The sequence below is a fragment of the Nannobrachium achirus genome (assembly GCF_963921795.1).
Source record: "Nannobrachium achirus genome assembly, chromosome: 5".
Lineage (NCBI taxonomy): Eukaryota > Metazoa > Chordata > Actinopteri > Myctophiformes > Myctophidae > Nannobrachium > Nannobrachium achirus.
Genome location: NC_137814.1, coordinates 23682131 through 23699642, shown reverse-complemented (window position 1 = coordinate 23699642; position 17512 = coordinate 23682131). Strand labels below are relative to the sequence as shown.

The window sequence follows — 17512 nt, the reverse complement described above, 5'->3', positions numbered from 1 at the left end:
CGAGTGAACGATTGCGTTCCAGAAGTCCTTCTGATGGATTTTTCTTGGCTGTCGAGTGTTTTATCGTCCAAAAAAATCGCTCTGAACGTGATTAAAACGATAGTATACTGTGTACGCTGTATTAACTACACTAGCCCTTACCCGTTCAAAGATATGTGCTCCGACATGATGTGCAGTGTGTGGGTTATGGGATGTGCACTGCACACAGTATATGAGGGATGGAAAGTAAATTTAACTGGTGCTTGCATGATAATATGTAGGAGCATCAATGTAGAAAATACCCGTTCAGTTTAATGGCTACAGAGATACTGTGTACCAATCTGCATGATTTTTGGACAACATCTGTAACAGGGCCAGACACCCCCCCCCTGCTGGTTAAACATGGTGCCTCATGCTAGATGCAGAATGGATAGTAGATACACCATAAAAATGCTAATATACAGTATATGATTTGTGAAAGTGACAAACGGGCTTCACAGTTATGTTAGGTGTGTTCATATGCTAATGGTGATGCGATTTCAGAGCAATTGCTCCAGCCACTGATGAGAAACGCTGTTTCAGACAGACAGACACTCAGACAGACAGACAGACAGACAGACAGACATTCGGAAAATTATATGTTAGATGGAGAAAAGTGCATTGTTTTCCCCCACGGCAAAAGCGGATGTGACGTTTATGGGCGTTCCTTTCTAGCTCCGTGTTGGTGTATGGCACACCAAAGTCTATTTATTTGAGAACTAGAAACTGTCTGTAGGCTCATTGTTGCAAACTAACACTGTTGTATATGGGGAATAAAAAACAGTAGAAAACTGTTACAAAAATAATACCCGATTTTGTAGTGTGTGTGTGAGTGACTGTGTGTGTGTGTGTGTGTGTGTGTGTGTGTGTGTGTGTGTGCATGCGTGCTGTGTGTTGCACTGTGTGCTAAAATAACTAGTAACTATACAGCTCCTTGTTACACTGTTGTGCAGGGAATAAGCACCCGAAACCGTAATAAAAATAACCCAAAACCGGATAAAAAACATGACTCCTCCAAGCTCAGCTCCCCTTGGAATTTGGGAGTTCCACCGCCCCTGCACGTCACACACAATATTGGCCTTTGCCACTGTCCTGTGTGCAATTTTCTTGTCAGTGTAGCCCCCACAGTTAGTACCAGCCATGATCCAGCGACAACAGCCCTGCTAATCGGGCTCAGCCCTATTAGCACGACTGGTTGTGCGTTGGACTGGCGAGTGGGAGTCCCGGGTTCAATCCCCGCTTCCGCGCGTTTCACTACAATCTGGCGTTGTCGGCAGGATGAGGAGCGTGGTATCCTCGCGTGAGGGACAGGTCCACGTCGTGTGGGGCGGTCCGCGGCGTGAAGTGCGAGGGCGCACTCCAAAGAACGGGGGGGGGGTGATTGGGGTGATTGTAGCCCCCACAGTTAGTACCAGGCTACCAGCCATGAAGCAGCGACAACAACAGCCCTGCTAATCGGGCTCAGCCCTATTAGTACGACTGGTTGTGCATTGGACTGACGAGTGGGAGTCCCAGGTTCAATCCCCGCTTCCGCGTTTCACTACATCAGGTGTATGGCCCTCATTGTATAGTTTAGTTTGATTATCAAATTGTTATAAAAAAGTAGAACAATACATCAAGGCAACAAAATACTGTGCAAGGAGAGGAATAAGCCATCGGGCTGATTTGGAATCATTAATTAGACATATTAAAAGTTCAATGAGAACAATACAAAATAATACAACTTACCTACTAGAGCAGCTGTGCAATACAGAAATAAAAACAGAAACTGCACAAAAGAGAGAAAAAGACAAAAAGTCACATTAGGTAAGATAACACATCAGTAGATGAAATCACGTGGACAACAGTGAGGAAGAAATCAGGGGGGGGGGGCGTAATTTAATCCAATTGGAGCTGGTAATTTAATCCAATTACTTAGTTCTTCAAAAGTATCTTGTCCAACCCACAATTATCACACATTATACACACTCTCACACACACACACGCACGCACGCACGCGCACGCACACACACACACACACACACACACACACACACACACACACACACACACACACACACACACACACACACACACACACACACACACACATTATTACCAGTAAGACTCCCTAATCGGGAGATAAGCTTATCTCCACAAATAGGCCAAAAGTTTGTTTTACGAATTATCAAGACATACGGGCAGTTGACAGTTTGCCATGGTTACTCATTGAAGTTGAATCTCCATATATGGAGATAACCTACGCATCACACTAAGTCTGACCTCACCAGCCCATATTTGGGCATGAGCAACTTATGTCTCCATATATGGAGATATGATGACATCACACAGTCCTCAGCCGATGATGTGGCGTGATGTCATACAATACACAAACGAGCCCTACAGTATAAAGGGGCAATTCTTGCCAGGAAAGAAGCATTTCTTCGACTCAGACCTTATCGCCAGGGTTGGCTTATAGCAGCTGTCGGTAGGACCATATGTGTCCCAGCACCCCCAGCAGCTAGTCATCTCGGGGACTGTCATTATTCCCTGTAGCCAAAATGATTTTTTTTTTTTTTTTTGCTCTTTTTTTTTTAATGCCACAACAGCATCTCATAATATCTAGGCTACATTTCACTTAAACGCCAGAGCTTAACTCTGCATGTAAATAAGACTTTTTTTAATTAATGTGAGAGATCGGTACATAATTCTGTTAGTCCTCCCAGTTTATATTAGCTAAAATGCTAACTAGCCAGCCTTTGTTAGCCGTTTGTAGCCAAATGCGGTAATATCGGGACTCCATTACTTAGCGAAGCAACCCACAGTATTTATCCCATTAATTTAATGCCACGTGTGTTCCAAATGAACAATTATTAACCACGTAATGTATGATTTTGTGTATTATTATTTATTATTCTTCCGCCGTTCTTGACTTCCGCTGTTTCTTCTTCTACGCTGGTGAAATGATCCTGGAGCGGCCTGGAGACGTCTGTGACGTATGCTCCGGTGCGGAAGCTTCCTTTGTCACTGAGTTAGCTTAGCATTGAATAGATCAGTGTCGTCCTAAACTATCTAATTCTAACGTTCAGGGTGTTTGTTTTTTTGGACAATAAATTGACAGCCAAGAAAACATGGATGGAATGCAATCGTTCACTCGCCGTCGGAAAGTTGACTTTAGAGTAGACTATTCTGGTTGACTGGCTATGAGTGGCTAACGGCTAACGCTAGCTAGCGTTAGCTAGCGCTAGCTGCAGCGCTAGCTGCAGGCTATAAACAAATAAAACGTGACCCAACTCTATTGTTGCTCTCTTCTACAAGCTCACAACGCGAGGCGGTTAAGCCTGTAGATTGTGTTTTATTATCAGGTCAAATAATCCTTCTAGCTGAAGTTACACAAACACTGATTATGCTACATTTAGCACAGTTAGCCCTGTTGCACACGTAATAGGTTCACTTCAACCTCGTGTTGAGCAGTTAATCCTATTTGCTACGTACGTCTACAAAAACCTTCATATTTCAAAGATAACGTGCTTACTGAAGTCTCACAGATGTCACAGTATGGTACGCTCAAGCAGAATTACCCGTATCTTTCGTATTGTTTAATAAACTGCATTTTAATCCGATCAGATGCCATTTTCTGTTGTTTTTCAGCCATGCGACCCCATCGGTTGCGAGGTGTACTGCACTTAGATACATTAATACCTTTTTAAGGAAACGACGACCGATCGGATTAAAATGCTCCTCATTAAATAATACGATCATTACGGGACATTCTGCTGGAGCGTACCCTATGGTGACATCTGTGAGCCTTCACTAAGCAATTTATCTTTGTAATCTGACCGTTTGTGTAGACGTATGTAGCAAATTGGTTAAACTGCTTCACGGTTGGCGCACTGTAGCGTCTTTACATTTAGCCCAATAATGCTTGAGATGCTGTTGTGGCATTATCTTTTTAGAGAGCAATAACTAAAGTTTAAAACATACATAAACCACTTTAGCCCTATGTTATACCAAGGCTATTTGAAAATAGACGATCTACAAGCTCACAACGCATTGCGGTGCGACGCGTTGTGAGCTTGTAGATCTGCTATTTTCAAACATTTTGTACTTTTACTTTTGGTACTTTAAGTACATTTGGATACCAATACTTTTGTACTTTTACTCAAGTACATTTTTTATTCTGGACTTTTACTTGTAACAGAGTGATTCTACATTGCAGAATTGATACTTTACTTTATTATAAAATGTTGGTACTTTTTCCACCACTGTGTAAACGTTTGTGTTCTCATGCCAATAAAGCTTCTTTGAATTGAAGATTGAATTGAAGATTGCTCCCCATGTGGCGGAGTCAGGTCATTGCAGGTTAGAAATTTATTTAAAACTTGAATATCTCAAAAGTACTATTTCAGCATGGCATCATTCTATAAGCCATATCTTCAAAACTGTTGGGTCAATCTCCACAACCAATATATCATTTTGTAGCTATGATCCCCAGCTTTCAAATGAAATGAAAAAATGAAAATGAAAAAAATTGCAATGACTGGCTCCTGGGGAGATTGGGACACATATATGGATTCTGTTAGTGTGGATCTCCTAACAGGGCATCATCTGTGAAAGACATTACATCAGCTTTTACTGTCATGGTCCATAATGTTATTTAGTGAGTTCTCTCTATCTCTAAACATGTAAAATAGATTGCTATTGGAGTTGTTGCAATACGTTTAGTTATGTTAGTTTAAATAATAGTCTTATCATGGGCTTACTTTTATGTAAAGACCGTTTGCAGGAAATAATGTCTTCAAAGATATATTTTGGTGGCTCTTAAAAGAGCCGTTTGGGGGGGTCAGACAGTGACGGGTAGTTTATGCACGTTCTCCACGGATACGACGGGCCAGCTGGATGTCTTTGGGCATGATGGTCACCCTCTTGGCGTGGATGGCGCACAGGTTGGTGTCTTCAAACAGACCAACCAGATAAGCCTCGGCTGACTCCTGCAGAGCCATGACGGCGGAGCTCTGGAAGCGCAGGTCGGTCTTGAAGTCCTGGGCGATCTCCCTCACCAGGCGCTGGAAGGGCAGCTTGCGGATCAGCAGCTCGGTGGACTTCTGGTAACGACGGATCTCCCTCAGAGCCACTGTACCGGGACGGTAACGGTGAGGCTTCTTCACTCCACCGGTTGCCGGCGCGCTCTTACGAGCTGCCTTGGTGGCGAGCTGCTTCCTGGGGGCTTTGCCTCCGGTGGATTTACGGGCGGTCTGCTTGGTTCTGGCCATTTTCTTCTATCGGCTCCTTGAACAAGTAAGTTGTGATAAAAATGAGCGCAAACTCTTTCTTTTTATTTCAGCGGCTCTGAGGCGCCGTCTTTCTCTGATTGGTCTGGGGTCAGGAACCTCCTTGTTTGGGAGGAACCAGAGTTTAGACTGGGAGGAGCCGCTCACGCCGCTAGTAGTGATTGGTGGGGAGCTCATACACACTCAGCCCGCGCACACAATCGTTTTTATGATTGGTGGGGCGCACAGAGAGTATCTCCGACCAATCACAAAAGAGTAAGTGTGTGTTACAAAGTCGAACGTAGGCTATAAAACGTCTCGTATTCCTCTCCTCCAGCACATTTCTTCGAGCTTATACTCTATCAATCAATAAACCTTCAGAATGAGCGGGCGAGGGAAAACCGGCCATTAACTCAGCATTAATGGCTGAGTTTGTAAACCTTAAGACGAAAGCGGATAAAATTGAGGTTGATAAAGAGATCTTAATTGAAATGGAGGCTGAATTAGCTAAGTTAAATGATGTCTCTTATTGCCTCCGCCTACAGGCAGGTATGGGAGACTCAGATGGTCCAAGTAATGCGCATGGTTTAATTAGTTTACACAAAAATAAATTGCAAAATAAACATGTTGGTCCAATTATTAATGTACACGGCCTTTTGATAGAAGATGAAAAAACTAAAAGGGAAACAATCAGAGAATTATGTGAAACCATGTAGGCTACCAGAAAATACCTATTAATGAGTCAAAACTGCTTGCATTTCTTGATTCTGTGGATTTAAGTGAAGTTGGCCTTAATGCTGCAGGTGGTGAAATTACCAAAAATGAGGTGAGGGAAGCAATCTCACATTTAAGTAAAGGCAAGAGTCCAGGCCCAGACGGCCTGCCTAATGAGCTATTTCTCTCATGCACAGAGGAGCTAGTTGACCTGCTAACTTCTGCTCTTAACGATGGAATCAAGACAGGCAAAATGCATTCTACGTTCTATCATGGTGTTATATCGCTTATTTATAAAAAAGGGCCTTCGCATAATTTAGATAAATGGAGACACGTTACACTTATGAATGTGGACTATAAAATACTGGCAAAGATAGTTGTTAATAGATTAAATAATGATCTGGAAAAACTTATAGAAAAAGAACAGACATGTGCCATTAAGGGACGACTAATGTGGGATAATTTGTGCACTTTGAGAGATATTACTGGCGGTGATGTAAAGGAGGAATTTTTTATTGTAAGTTTAGACCAAAAAAAAGCCTTTGATTATATTTCGAGAGAGTATTTGTGGGAAGTTTTAAGTGCATACGGTTTTAAGCAAGATTTCATTAATTTGATTAAGCTGTTGTATGCAGAGTCCACGGTCCAGGTCAATGTGAATGGAGTTTTAACAGAGGCCTTTCAAATTAGTAGGGGAGTGAAGCAAGGGTGCCCCCTATCGGCAGCTCTGTATATTTTAGCTATTAACCCTTTATTACAAAAGATTAAAGAAGACAAAAGGCTCACTGGAGTTAAAACGAGTGGTGGTGAGCGGGTAGTTGTTTTGGCCTATGCCGACGATATAACCATCATTGTTAAAAATGAGAGAGAGTTAAAAATTGTGAAAGAGCACTTGTCTAAGTATGAAGAGGTCTCAGGTTCGAAATTAAACCAGGATAAAACAGAAGGTGTTTGGTTTGGGAGGAGGGAGGCAAAGCCAAAAGTTAATTTAAAAGATACAGATAGTATGACAATCCTTGGTATTAAATTCAGTAATAATAATTGTTACGGAGAAAACTGGGACAATAAGGACAAAGACATTAAGGAAGAACTTGAGAAATGGCAGAATAAATTCTGTTGTTACAAAACAAAGATTATAATTATAAAAACATTTATTGTGGCAAAACTATTATTTTTAGCGACCATTTTTCCACCTAAGGACCAGACACTGAAAAAATAAAAATAAAACATTGGTAAACTTTATTTGGGGAACCACGAGGGAGGTTACCAAAAGAAACATTTTATACAAAAATAAGTATTTTGGAGGTCTTGGGGCTGTGGACCTGGGTCTAAAATTAAAGATCTCTTTTTGTAAAAATGTAGCGTCAGGTTTTAAAAGAAGGTCCTTGTGGATAGGCGAGGCTTTGAGCTGGAATAAAAAGTTGGGTCGAGCAAGAAGCTCATTTCCCTATTTTAAAATTATGTATGGGGATCTATTATATAGCTCTGCTCACTTGAATATTGAGTGGACTGAAATGACCAGTAAGAAAATATATACTATTGTATGCGATGACTTGTACGGTGGCACTTTCCCCTATAAAAACCTGGATGACAGACAAAAGCAGGTGTGTATTAAAAACATTTGGAATAAAAACCTGTCTGAAAAAAAGAGGGACGTTATGTGGCTGGTGTCAGTAAGAAGGCTGGCTGTCAGAGCAGTAGTTAAATGGAGCTGCTACGTAACAACTGTTAAATGTCCAGTTGAAAACTGTGATGAAGATGAAACGATAGAACACCTGCTTGTGGACTGTCACAGGTCACAGTATATTTGGAAAGAAATGTCACGGATGGGTTTCAATGTGAAGGTTACTTATAATGCTGCTATGTATGGAGTTTTTGAAGAAGCGCTGTCTACAATGGACCAGGAGTTCATGTGGTCTATTGTGTGCACTGTTGTGAACAAAATCTGGAACACAAGAAGTGTCATGGTCATTAATCAGGAGTTCATCTCAGGAGAGGTGGTTTACAAGCAAATCATAACTGAACTTAAAAGGCAAAGAACACTTGACTCCCGACAAAAGAGACTAAAGCCATGGCACCTGTTGACACTGTGAAGAGGAGAAAAAAAAAAGAAAAAAAAAAAGTAATGCCCTTACATACATGTATTCCTTGTACTTGCTGTAATATGTTTGTTGTATTTGTATGACTATTGTCACTTTAATGTACATGCTCTATGATTGTAAACCCTGCAAATCTCAATAAAGTAATTTAAAAAGGAAAACCGGCGGAAAGGCAAGGGCGAAGGCCAAGACACGCTCATCCCGTGCCGGGCTCCAATTCCCCGTGGGTCGTGTCCACAGGCTGCTGCGTAAAGGCAACTATGCCCAGAGAGTCGGTGCCGGCGCCGCGGTTTATCTGGCGGCTGTCCTCGAGTACCTGACCGCTGAGATCCTGGAGTTGGCTGGAAACGCAGCCCGTGACAACAAGAAGACTCGTATCATCCCCCGCCACCTCCAGCTGGCCGTCCGCAACGACGAGGAGCTCAACAAACTGCTGGGCGGAGTGACCATCGCTCAGGGCGGCGTGCTGCCCAACATCCAGGCTGTCCTGCTCCCCAAGAAGACCGAGAAAGCCGCCAAGAAATAAATTCACCAACTCTTTTTTACAACCCCCAAAAAGGCTCTTTTAAGAGCCACCCACTGTTTCAACAAAGAGTCGCTCCTATTGCCCTAAAAAGGACACAATTACTTGTTGTAAATTGTATTGATAAAGAAATAACCATGCGTGCATCTGCACTGCTATGCATATTCGGTCTCATGAGCAATAAACCGTGCTGATGTGAATATCCTTTCACGTAACATTTCAGAATGCGCTATTAATCCACTCAAATAATCAGACTTGACCCATCTTTTTTCATTGGGGAGCTCTGGGCCGTTTCCCTGGTATAGCCCGGCCGTCATGTGTACGGAGCCTAACATGTTAATGGCATTGGATTAATAATACAACCAACGTTTTAGTGTAATCTACACCGTTCTAAATTGAGGCCAGGGCAAAGGAATTAAAATAACTGATCTAAAAAATGACAATTGTGCATTTCATTCACACGTTTCGCAGTTCCATATACACAGCTGACATTTTACTTAAACAACTATTACTTGTGTTCTGCTAATTTGAGGACTCGTAATTTTATCCCTATGTAAAGTTACTTAATAAATGGTCCTTAGCGGTTTATGCTCTCCAGTCAGACTCCACTAAAAGCAAACAGACGGTTAGGCATTTGATAGCATTTAGGCAACCCCTTCTTGGAAAATATGGGTGGTCCTTAAAAGGACCGTTGTGTTTAGAGCAGAGTAGCAGACAGAGCAGTTTACTTGGAGCTGGTGTACTTTGTGACAGCCTTGGTACCCTCAGACACGGCGTGCTTGGCCAGCTCACCGGGGAGCAGCAGGCGGACGGCGGTCTGGATCTCCCTGGATGAGATGGTGGAGCGCTTGTTGTAGTGAGCCAGACGAGAGGCTTCACCGGCGATGCGCTCAAAGATGTCGTTGACAAAGGAGTTCATGATGCCCATGGCCTTGGAAGAGATGCCGGTGTCAGGGTGGACCTGCTTCAGGACCTTGTACACGTAGATGGCGTAGCTCTCCTTCCTGGACTTTCTGCGTTTCTTGCCGCCCTTGGCGGCGGTCTTGGAGACGGCTTTCTTGGAGCCCTTCTTGGGCGCTGGCTTGGCGACTTCGGGCATCCTGAATGTATTCTATCAGTGGTTTGCAGAGAAGAATGAGCTGGAGCGCCCAGTCGCACCACTATTTATACACAACCAATGCCAATGTGGTGGTGTGACTCCCAGCAGATGATTGGCTGATCCTCCCACAGAGGGCGGTGTCTTTATTTCTGTATTATTTCTCCCGCTCGTGCGCTCTATTGTCCCTGTATTATTTTGAGCGGCTAAATGTATATTTTAATGTCCATATCCCCAATGGTAACAAACAAGCCATAGTGCTTCCTTGACTAACAAAAGGTATAGACTATATCAATCTGTCAATTCATTGAGACAATGGCATTATTCCCAATATTAGGCTATAATATAAGAAATAGTTAATTAACTCTCTCTCTCTCTCTCTCTCTCTGTGTGTGTGTGTGTGTGTGTGTGTGTGTGTGTGTGTGTGTGTGTGTGTGTGTGTGTGTGTGTGTGTGTGTGTGTGTGTGTGTGTGTGTGTTACTTTATTTTTCTCCATTCCTAGCCCGTTTATTACTTCAAGACAATGAAAGCAGAATCGATTTAGTTCCATCACTCCAGTTAACTTCAGTTGGGACATTGTAATGTAAACTCTGTATTCTGAGTATTTCAAAGTAAGATAACGAACTCATTGTTTTCCCGCCTCTACGTGTTCATAGACTAATAATGGCAGAGAAAGCCAGTTGTAGGTCGCAGAGCGTACAATTTTAAGTAAACATTCGAATCAAAACGTATTCCACAAGTAAAGACAGGTTACATCTTAGATCAAGGATTGTTTGCCGATTTAAGTCCCGTGCTGCTTAAAATGTGCTTATGAAGCAAGGCGCGGTTTAATTTGGGCAAATGTGGGGAATAAGACGTTTCTGCCTGGTCGTGCGTGTGGAATTTCAACATTGAGTATCTTTAGCAGCACAGTATATTCGTATTTTGGAATATTAGTGACCATATTGTATTCACATGTACAATTTAAAAGCTGTAGTTGTGCACGAAAGTGGGAATAAACTCGTTACATAACGTGTGGGCGGCTCTTAAAAGAGCCTTTGGGTTGTTGGTAGATCAAGTCAGCGTTATTAACCTCCGAAGCCGTACAGAGTGCGTCCCTGTCTCTTCAGAGCATAGACAACATCCATGGCAGTCACGGTCTTTCTCTTGGCGTGCTCGGTGTAGGTGACGGCATCACGGATCACGTTCTCCAGGAACACCTTGAGGACACCGCGGGTCTCCTCGTAGATCAGACCGGAGATACGCTTCACACCGCCACGGTGTTGGCCACGGCGAGCCAGACGGCGGATAGCGGGCTTGGTGATTCCCTGGATGTTATCACGAAGAACCTTGCGATGACGCTTGGCGCCTCCTTTTCCCAGTCCCTTTCCGCCTTTGCTTTTTAAATAAACTTTATTGAAAATTTTGCAGGTTTTACAATCATTTCAAGCAATCAAACAGGCATATGAATACAGTCATTTTAAGCAGTAGACTACAAAAATGCATATGAAAACAATCATACAGTAATTACACAATTATAGGCCTATTACTACATGTAAGGGCATTACTTCTCTTTTTTTTTCACTCCCCCTTTTTTTTACATTGAAGCCAAAAGGCCTATAAATACAAAAATATAAAATAGAAAAAAAAATAGAATATATTTTTTTTCTCTTTTTTTTTTCTTTCTTTTTTTTTTAACAGTACTTTTTAAAGTGCCAAAAGGTGCCATGGCTTGAGTATTCTTTGTTTTGAGTCCAGTGTTCTTTGCCTTTTCAGTTCAGTTCTTATCTGCTTGAATACAACTTCCCCAGATATGGATTCCTGGTGAATCACCATGGCACATCTAGTGTTCCATAACTTGTTTACCACAGTGCAAATCACAGACCAATAGAAGTCATGATCCATAGCAGACATTTTTTCCTCAAACACACCATACATAACAGCGTTATAAGTCACCTTGATTTTAAAACCGATGAGTGTCATCTTCCCCCAGACATATCTTGACCTCTGGCAGTCTACAAGCAGGTGTTCTATTGACTCATCGTCATTACAATTTCCCATTGGACATTTCACCGTTGTCACAAAGCAGCTCCATTTTACAACTGCTCTAACAGCTAGCCTCCTAACAGAGACAAGCCACATTACATCCCTCTTTTTTTCAGATAAGTTTTTGCTCCATATATTTTTCAAGCACACCTGTTTCTGCACATCATCAAGACCTTTATAGGGAAAGATGCCACCATACAGATCATCACAAATAATAGAATAAATATGCTTACTGGACATTTCGATCCAGTCAATGTTCAGGTGTTCAGAGTTGGATAATAAATCCCCATACATTAATTTATAATAAGGTACTGAGCTCCTTGCCCTACCCTTCTTTTTGGACCAGCTTAAAACCTCTCCAATCCACAGAGCTTTCCTTTTAAACCCAGATGCAACATTTTTACAAAAAGAAATTTTTAGTTTGAGCCCAAAGTCCACAGCCCCCAGCCCCCCTTTCTTTTTACTTTTATAGAGCAGGTCTCTTTTTCCGCCTTTGCTTTTTAAATAAACTTTATTGAAAATTTTGCAGGTTTTACAATCATTTCAAGCAATCAAACAGGCATATGAATACATTCATTTTAAGCAGTAAAAAAGCATATGAAAACAATCATACAGTAATTACACCATTATACACAAGGGCATTACTTCTCTTTTTTTTTTCAACCCCCTTTTTTTTTCTTTTTTTTTTTTTTTTTTTTACATCGAAACCAAAAGGCCTATAAATACAAGACAAAAAAGTAGAAAAATATAACTTTTTTTTTTTTTTTTTTTTTTTAAAGTGCCAAAAGGTGCCATGGCTTTAGTATGTTTTGTTTTGAGTCCAGTGTTCTTTGTCTTTTCAGTTCAGTTCTTATCTGCTTGAACACAACTTCCCCAGATATGGTTTCCTGGTGAATCACCATGGCACATCTAGTGTTCCACAACTTGTTTACTACAGTGCAAATCACAGACCAATAGAAGTCATGATCCATAGCAGACATTTTTTCCTCAAAAACACCATACATAACAGCGTTATAAGTCACCTTGATTTTAAAACCGATGTGTGCCATCTTCCCCCAAACATATCTTGACCTCTGGCAGTCTACAAGCAGGTGTTCTATTGACTCATCGTCATTACAATTTCCAATTGGGCATTTCACCGTTGTTACAAAGCAGCTCCATTTTACAACCGCTCTAACAGCTAGCCTCCTAACAGAGACAAGCCACATTACATCCCTCTTTTTTTCAGATAGTTTTTTGCTCCATATATTTTTCAAGCACACCTGTTTCTGCACATCATCAAGACCTTTATAGGGGAAGATGCCACCATACAGATCATCACAGATAATAGAATAAATATGTTTACTGGACATTTCGACCCAGTCAATGTTCAGGTGTTCAGAGTTGGATAATAAATCCCCATACATTAACTTATAATAAGGTACTGAGCTCCTTGCCCTACCCTTCTTTTTGGACCAACTTAAAACCTCTCCAATCCACAGAGCTTTCCTTTTAAAGCCAGATGCAACATTTTTACAAAATGAAATTTTTAGTTTGAGCCCAAAGTCCACAGCCCCCAGCCCCCCATTCTTTTTACTTTTATAAAGCAGGTCTCTTTTTGTTACCTCTCTGGTGGTTCCCCAAATAAAGTTAACCAAAGTTTTATTAATTTTTTTCAGAGTCTGGTCCTTGGGAGGAAAAATTGTTGCTAAGAAAAGCACCTTAGAAACAATAAATGACTTAATAATAATAATCTTAGTTCTATAACAACAGGATTTGTTTTCCCACTTGTTTAATTCCTCCTTAATTTCTTTATCTTTTTCGTCCCAATTTCTCCCATAGGAATCACTGGCACTGAACTTAACACCCAGGATCGTCATAGAATCTGTATCCTTTATGTTAATATTCGGCCGTGCCTCACTCCTCCCAAACCAGACACCCTCCGTTTTATCCAGGTTTAACTTTGATCCAGAGACCTCTTCATAATGTGATAGATGCTCGTTAATTATATCTAACTCTTTCTTATTTTTAACAATTACAATTACGTCGTCGGCATAGGCCAGGACAACCAAGCGCTCACCCCCACTAGTTTTAATACCGGTTAGTCTTTTATCGTTTTTTATCTTTTTTAATAAAGGGTTAATTGCCAGAATATAGAGAGCTGCCGATAGCGGACAACCCTGTTTTACTCCTCTTTTAATTTCAAAAGTTTCAGTCAAGACACCATTAACATTTACCTGAACTGTGGACTTTGAATACAGCATTTTAATCAAATTGATAAATTCCTTTTTAAAACCATAAGCTTTTAAAACCTCCCACAAATACTCCCTTGAAATGTAATCAAAGGCCTTCTTTTGATCTAAACTTATAACATAAAATTCCTCTTTCACTTCACCACTAGTAATTTCTCTTAGAATCCCCAGGTTATCCCACATAAATCTACCCTTAATGGCACATGTTTGTTCTTTTTCAATGAGTTTTTCCAAATCGTTATTTAGTCTATTTACAATTATCTTAGCAAGTATTTTATAATCGATGTTCATCAGAGTGACATGCCTCCAATTATCCAAATTATTCGCGGACCCTTTTTTATATATCAGGGATATAACACCATGATAAAAAGAATCATGCATTTTGCCCAACTTGACACCATCATTAAAAGCCGAGGTCAGCAGGTCCACCAAATCTTCTACACAAGAGAGATAAATCTCACTAGACAGGCCATCTGGGCCTGGCGCTTTGCCCTTATTTAACTGTGAGATAGCTTCCCTCACCTCATTTTTAGTTATTTCCCCACCTGCTGAATTAACAGCGTTATAAGTCACCTTGATTTTAAAACCGATGAGTGTCATCTTCCCCCAGACATATCTTGACCTCTGGCAGTCTACAAGCAGGTGTTCTATTGACTCATCGTCATTACAATTTCCCATTGGACATTTCACCGTTGTCACAAAGCAGCTCCATTTTACAACTGCTCTAACAGCTAGCCTCCTAACAGAGACAAGCCACATTACATCCCTCTTTTTTTCAGATAAGTTTTTGCTCCATATATTTTTCAAGCACACCTGTTTCTGCACATCATCAAGACCTTTATAGGGAAAGATGCCACCATACAGATCATCACAAATAATAGAATAAATATGCTTACTGGACATTTCGATCCAGTCAATGTTCAGGTGTTCAGAGTTGGATAATAAATCCCCATACATTAATTTATAATAAGGTACTGAGCTCCTTGCCCTACCCTTCTTTTTGGACCAGCTTAAAACCTCTCCAATCCACAGAGCTTTCCTTTTAAACCCAGATGCAACATTTTTACAAAAAGAAATTTTTAGTTTGAGCCCAAAGTCCACAGCCCCCAGCCCCCCTTTCTTTTTACTTTTATAGAGCAGGTCTCTTTTTCCGCCTTTGCCACGCCCACTCATTTTTCAGCTTCAGGTCAGTTGAAGATTCAGAAGTGAATGATTCTAGAGCTCTGAGCCATGCCTTTTTATCTGTGTTCTGAGGACGTAAGGGAGGACAGGCAGACTGCCCCAACCACACACTCCTCCCCCTTGTTCATTTTGGTCACGTCACCCCCTAGTATATAGTAATGAGAGAGTGTTTTTTACTGGTGATTCAGTCAGAGTGTATGAAAGGGTGCGCTCGTTTTATTGTCCACGACATTGCAAGCGGCGCGAAGGCCAGCGGACCTTGGTCCTGCTCTTCGCCCCCGAGCGCCGCAGGCGCGAGTGGCCGCGAAGAGCGGGCCAGGGCCGCGCGGCCGGCGGAGCGCCGCGCGAGTTACGAAGCCGTGGTGAATGCAATCGTTATATTTATGCCCAGGCCGTAAGGCCTGGGCAAGCCCACGATAAACGCCCGCGCAGTCCGGTGCGCATTTCCGAACGCACCCTTTCCCCACACTCGGACTGAAACACCAGTAAAAAACACCATCCCATATAGTAATACCGCTATTGCTAGTCAAGTCCTCTATATCATAATAATTGTTAATTTTTTAAACGTATCCCCCCATTCATATTCTTGTCAATGTACATTTGGTGTTACTGAATACATACATGCCTAATACACCCTCTGGGCCATAGCATGTCTTTCGACTCTCAAGTTTAAACGTTTGTACAGACATAACCTAAATAAAGTTATACGAATTCATCAATAATTAATTATTAATAAGGAATTCTTGTCTCGCTTATTTGAGGTAGACCAGGGTTACTATGTATAATAATGTATATGATTCTTTACTATAACAATGGTAGTAGCTAATATGGCTACAATTTCAATGTTGAATTTGAACCACATACTAGTCAGGACAATGGCGAATCTAGTCATTTATGGATTAACAAAATTAGGTCATAGGGGAGGTGGGTGGGTTTGCAAGTTCTATAGCTAAAGTGAGAGAAATGGCCATATTTTAAATGTAGGAAGTTAGGCCGTGTTTATGTTTATTAACTTTGTCATAAATACATTTATGTCTAGACTGTTGTCATTAATTATTTGTGAGAGGTATTAAGACCATTAACACACAGACTGGTTATTATTCCAGTGCTCACATGGCATATAAAAGTGAGGATGCTCTTATAAAATAAAATGGTTGGCTCTTAAAAGAGCCTTTTGTGGGAATACAGATGGAACAGATTATTTACTTCTTTTTAGGGGCTGCCTTCTTTGCTGCCTTGGGTTTGGCAACCTTCTTGGCTGGAGCTTTCTTGGCTGCTGCGGGCTTCTTCGCCACTTTCTTGGGGCTCTTGGCGGCCTTCTTGGGGCTTTTAGCTGCTACTTTCTTGGCGGCGGGCTTCTTGGCTTTCTTGGGCGACTTCTTGGCGGCTGCGGGCTTCTTTGCTGCCGCCTTCTTGGGCTTCTTGGCCGCTGCGGGTTTCTTGGCGGCAGCGGGCTTCTTTGCTTTAACAGCCTTCTTTGCAATAGGCTTCTTCACCTTCACCGCTTCTGCCTTCTTGTTCATCTTGAAAGAGCCAGACGCGCCGGTGCCTTTGAGCTGGACCAGGGTGCCTTTAGCGACCAGGCTCTTGACGGTGATCTTGACGCGGGCCTTGTTCTTCTCCACATCGTAGCCGCCGGCAGCCAGAGCTTTCTTGACGGCAGCCAGAGACACACCGCTCCGCTCCTTGGAGGCGGACACGGCCTTGACGACCAGATCAGCGACGCTGGGCCCGGTCTTCTTGGGGCGGGGAGCTGCTTTCTTCTTAGCGGCCTTGGCCGGAGCTGGAGCTGGTGCGACTTCTGCCATTGTTCTCTTCTCAGTACTTTATCCTTCCTTTCCTAAAGTAAAGTCTGTCAGACTGGTGCTGTACGCACTGAAGGGACTGGACTTAAACACCACATGAGAACCATGTAGAGACAACACACACAGCCCCTCTTGTCTAGGTGGCTTAATGTGCCATGTGTGTGTTTTCTCCTTGATTAAAACAAGATATAACAAACTACGTTGTGTATTATTTAATGCAACAAAGAGCTGAACAGTTAGCACACATGTGCCTTTTCGTCATTAATGTATCTGAGATGAAAACAGTAATCTAGTTTTTAAGTGATGCGATCAAAACATCACCCTTCCACAGTCCGAGAACAGTGTTTCCTCCATATTTTGTCTTCTAAAACATGTTATACTATGTTAAATTAACAACAATACTCACACTCGTCTTAGCAGACATACCTAGTGACGCGATACCATAAACTATAGTCTTGTTTTGCCATCTGTTTTGCATAAATAGAAGGATATCTGGCCCCAGTAAACACACTTCAGTTTATGCAGCATGATGGATTTGATCCAACTTTGATCTGACTATAATGATGAAAA

At 41.8% G+C, this 17512-nt stretch overlaps 5 protein-coding genes across 8 annotated transcripts in view; 2 read left to right on the top strand and 3 right to left on the bottom strand.

The window, feature by feature from the left end:
• The window catches only part of LOC308285974 (histone H1-like), a gene marked incomplete at both ends in the record, with an annotated part of 402459 nt that overhangs the window by 378452 nt on the left and 6495 nt on the right, over window positions 1-17512 (top strand). The gene's annotated exons all lie outside the window — the stretch shown is intronic.
• On the bottom strand, window positions 4860-5270 carry LOC308285983 (histone H3.2; the record flags this gene model as incomplete). Its single annotated transcript, XM_080726940.1, has 1 exon — window positions 4860-5270. The coding sequence occupies one exon, from the start codon at window positions 5268-5270 to the stop codon at window positions 4860-4862; it is 411 nt and encodes a 136-aa protein (XP_080583066.1).
• Window positions 6089-8606, top strand: LOC308286061 (histone H2A-like; the record flags this gene model as incomplete). Its single annotated transcript, XM_080727022.1, has 2 exons — window positions 6089-6093; window positions 8225-8606. 2 exons carry the CDS (start codon window positions 6089-6091, stop codon window positions 8604-8606), a joined length of 387 nt encoding a protein of 128 aa, XP_080583148.1.
• On the bottom strand, window positions 9328-9702 carry LOC308285994 (histone H2B-like; the record flags this gene model as incomplete). The annotated part of the gene is made up of 1 exon (XM_080726951.1): window positions 9328-9702. One exon carries the CDS (start codon window positions 9700-9702, stop codon window positions 9328-9330), a length of 375 nt encoding a protein of 124 aa, XP_080583077.1.
• On the bottom strand, window positions 16340-16945 carry LOC308285976 (histone H1-like; the record flags this gene model as incomplete). The annotated part of the gene is made up of 1 exon (XM_080726934.1): window positions 16340-16945. The coding sequence occupies one exon, from the start codon at window positions 16943-16945 to the stop codon at window positions 16340-16342; it is 606 nt and encodes a 201-aa protein (XP_080583060.1).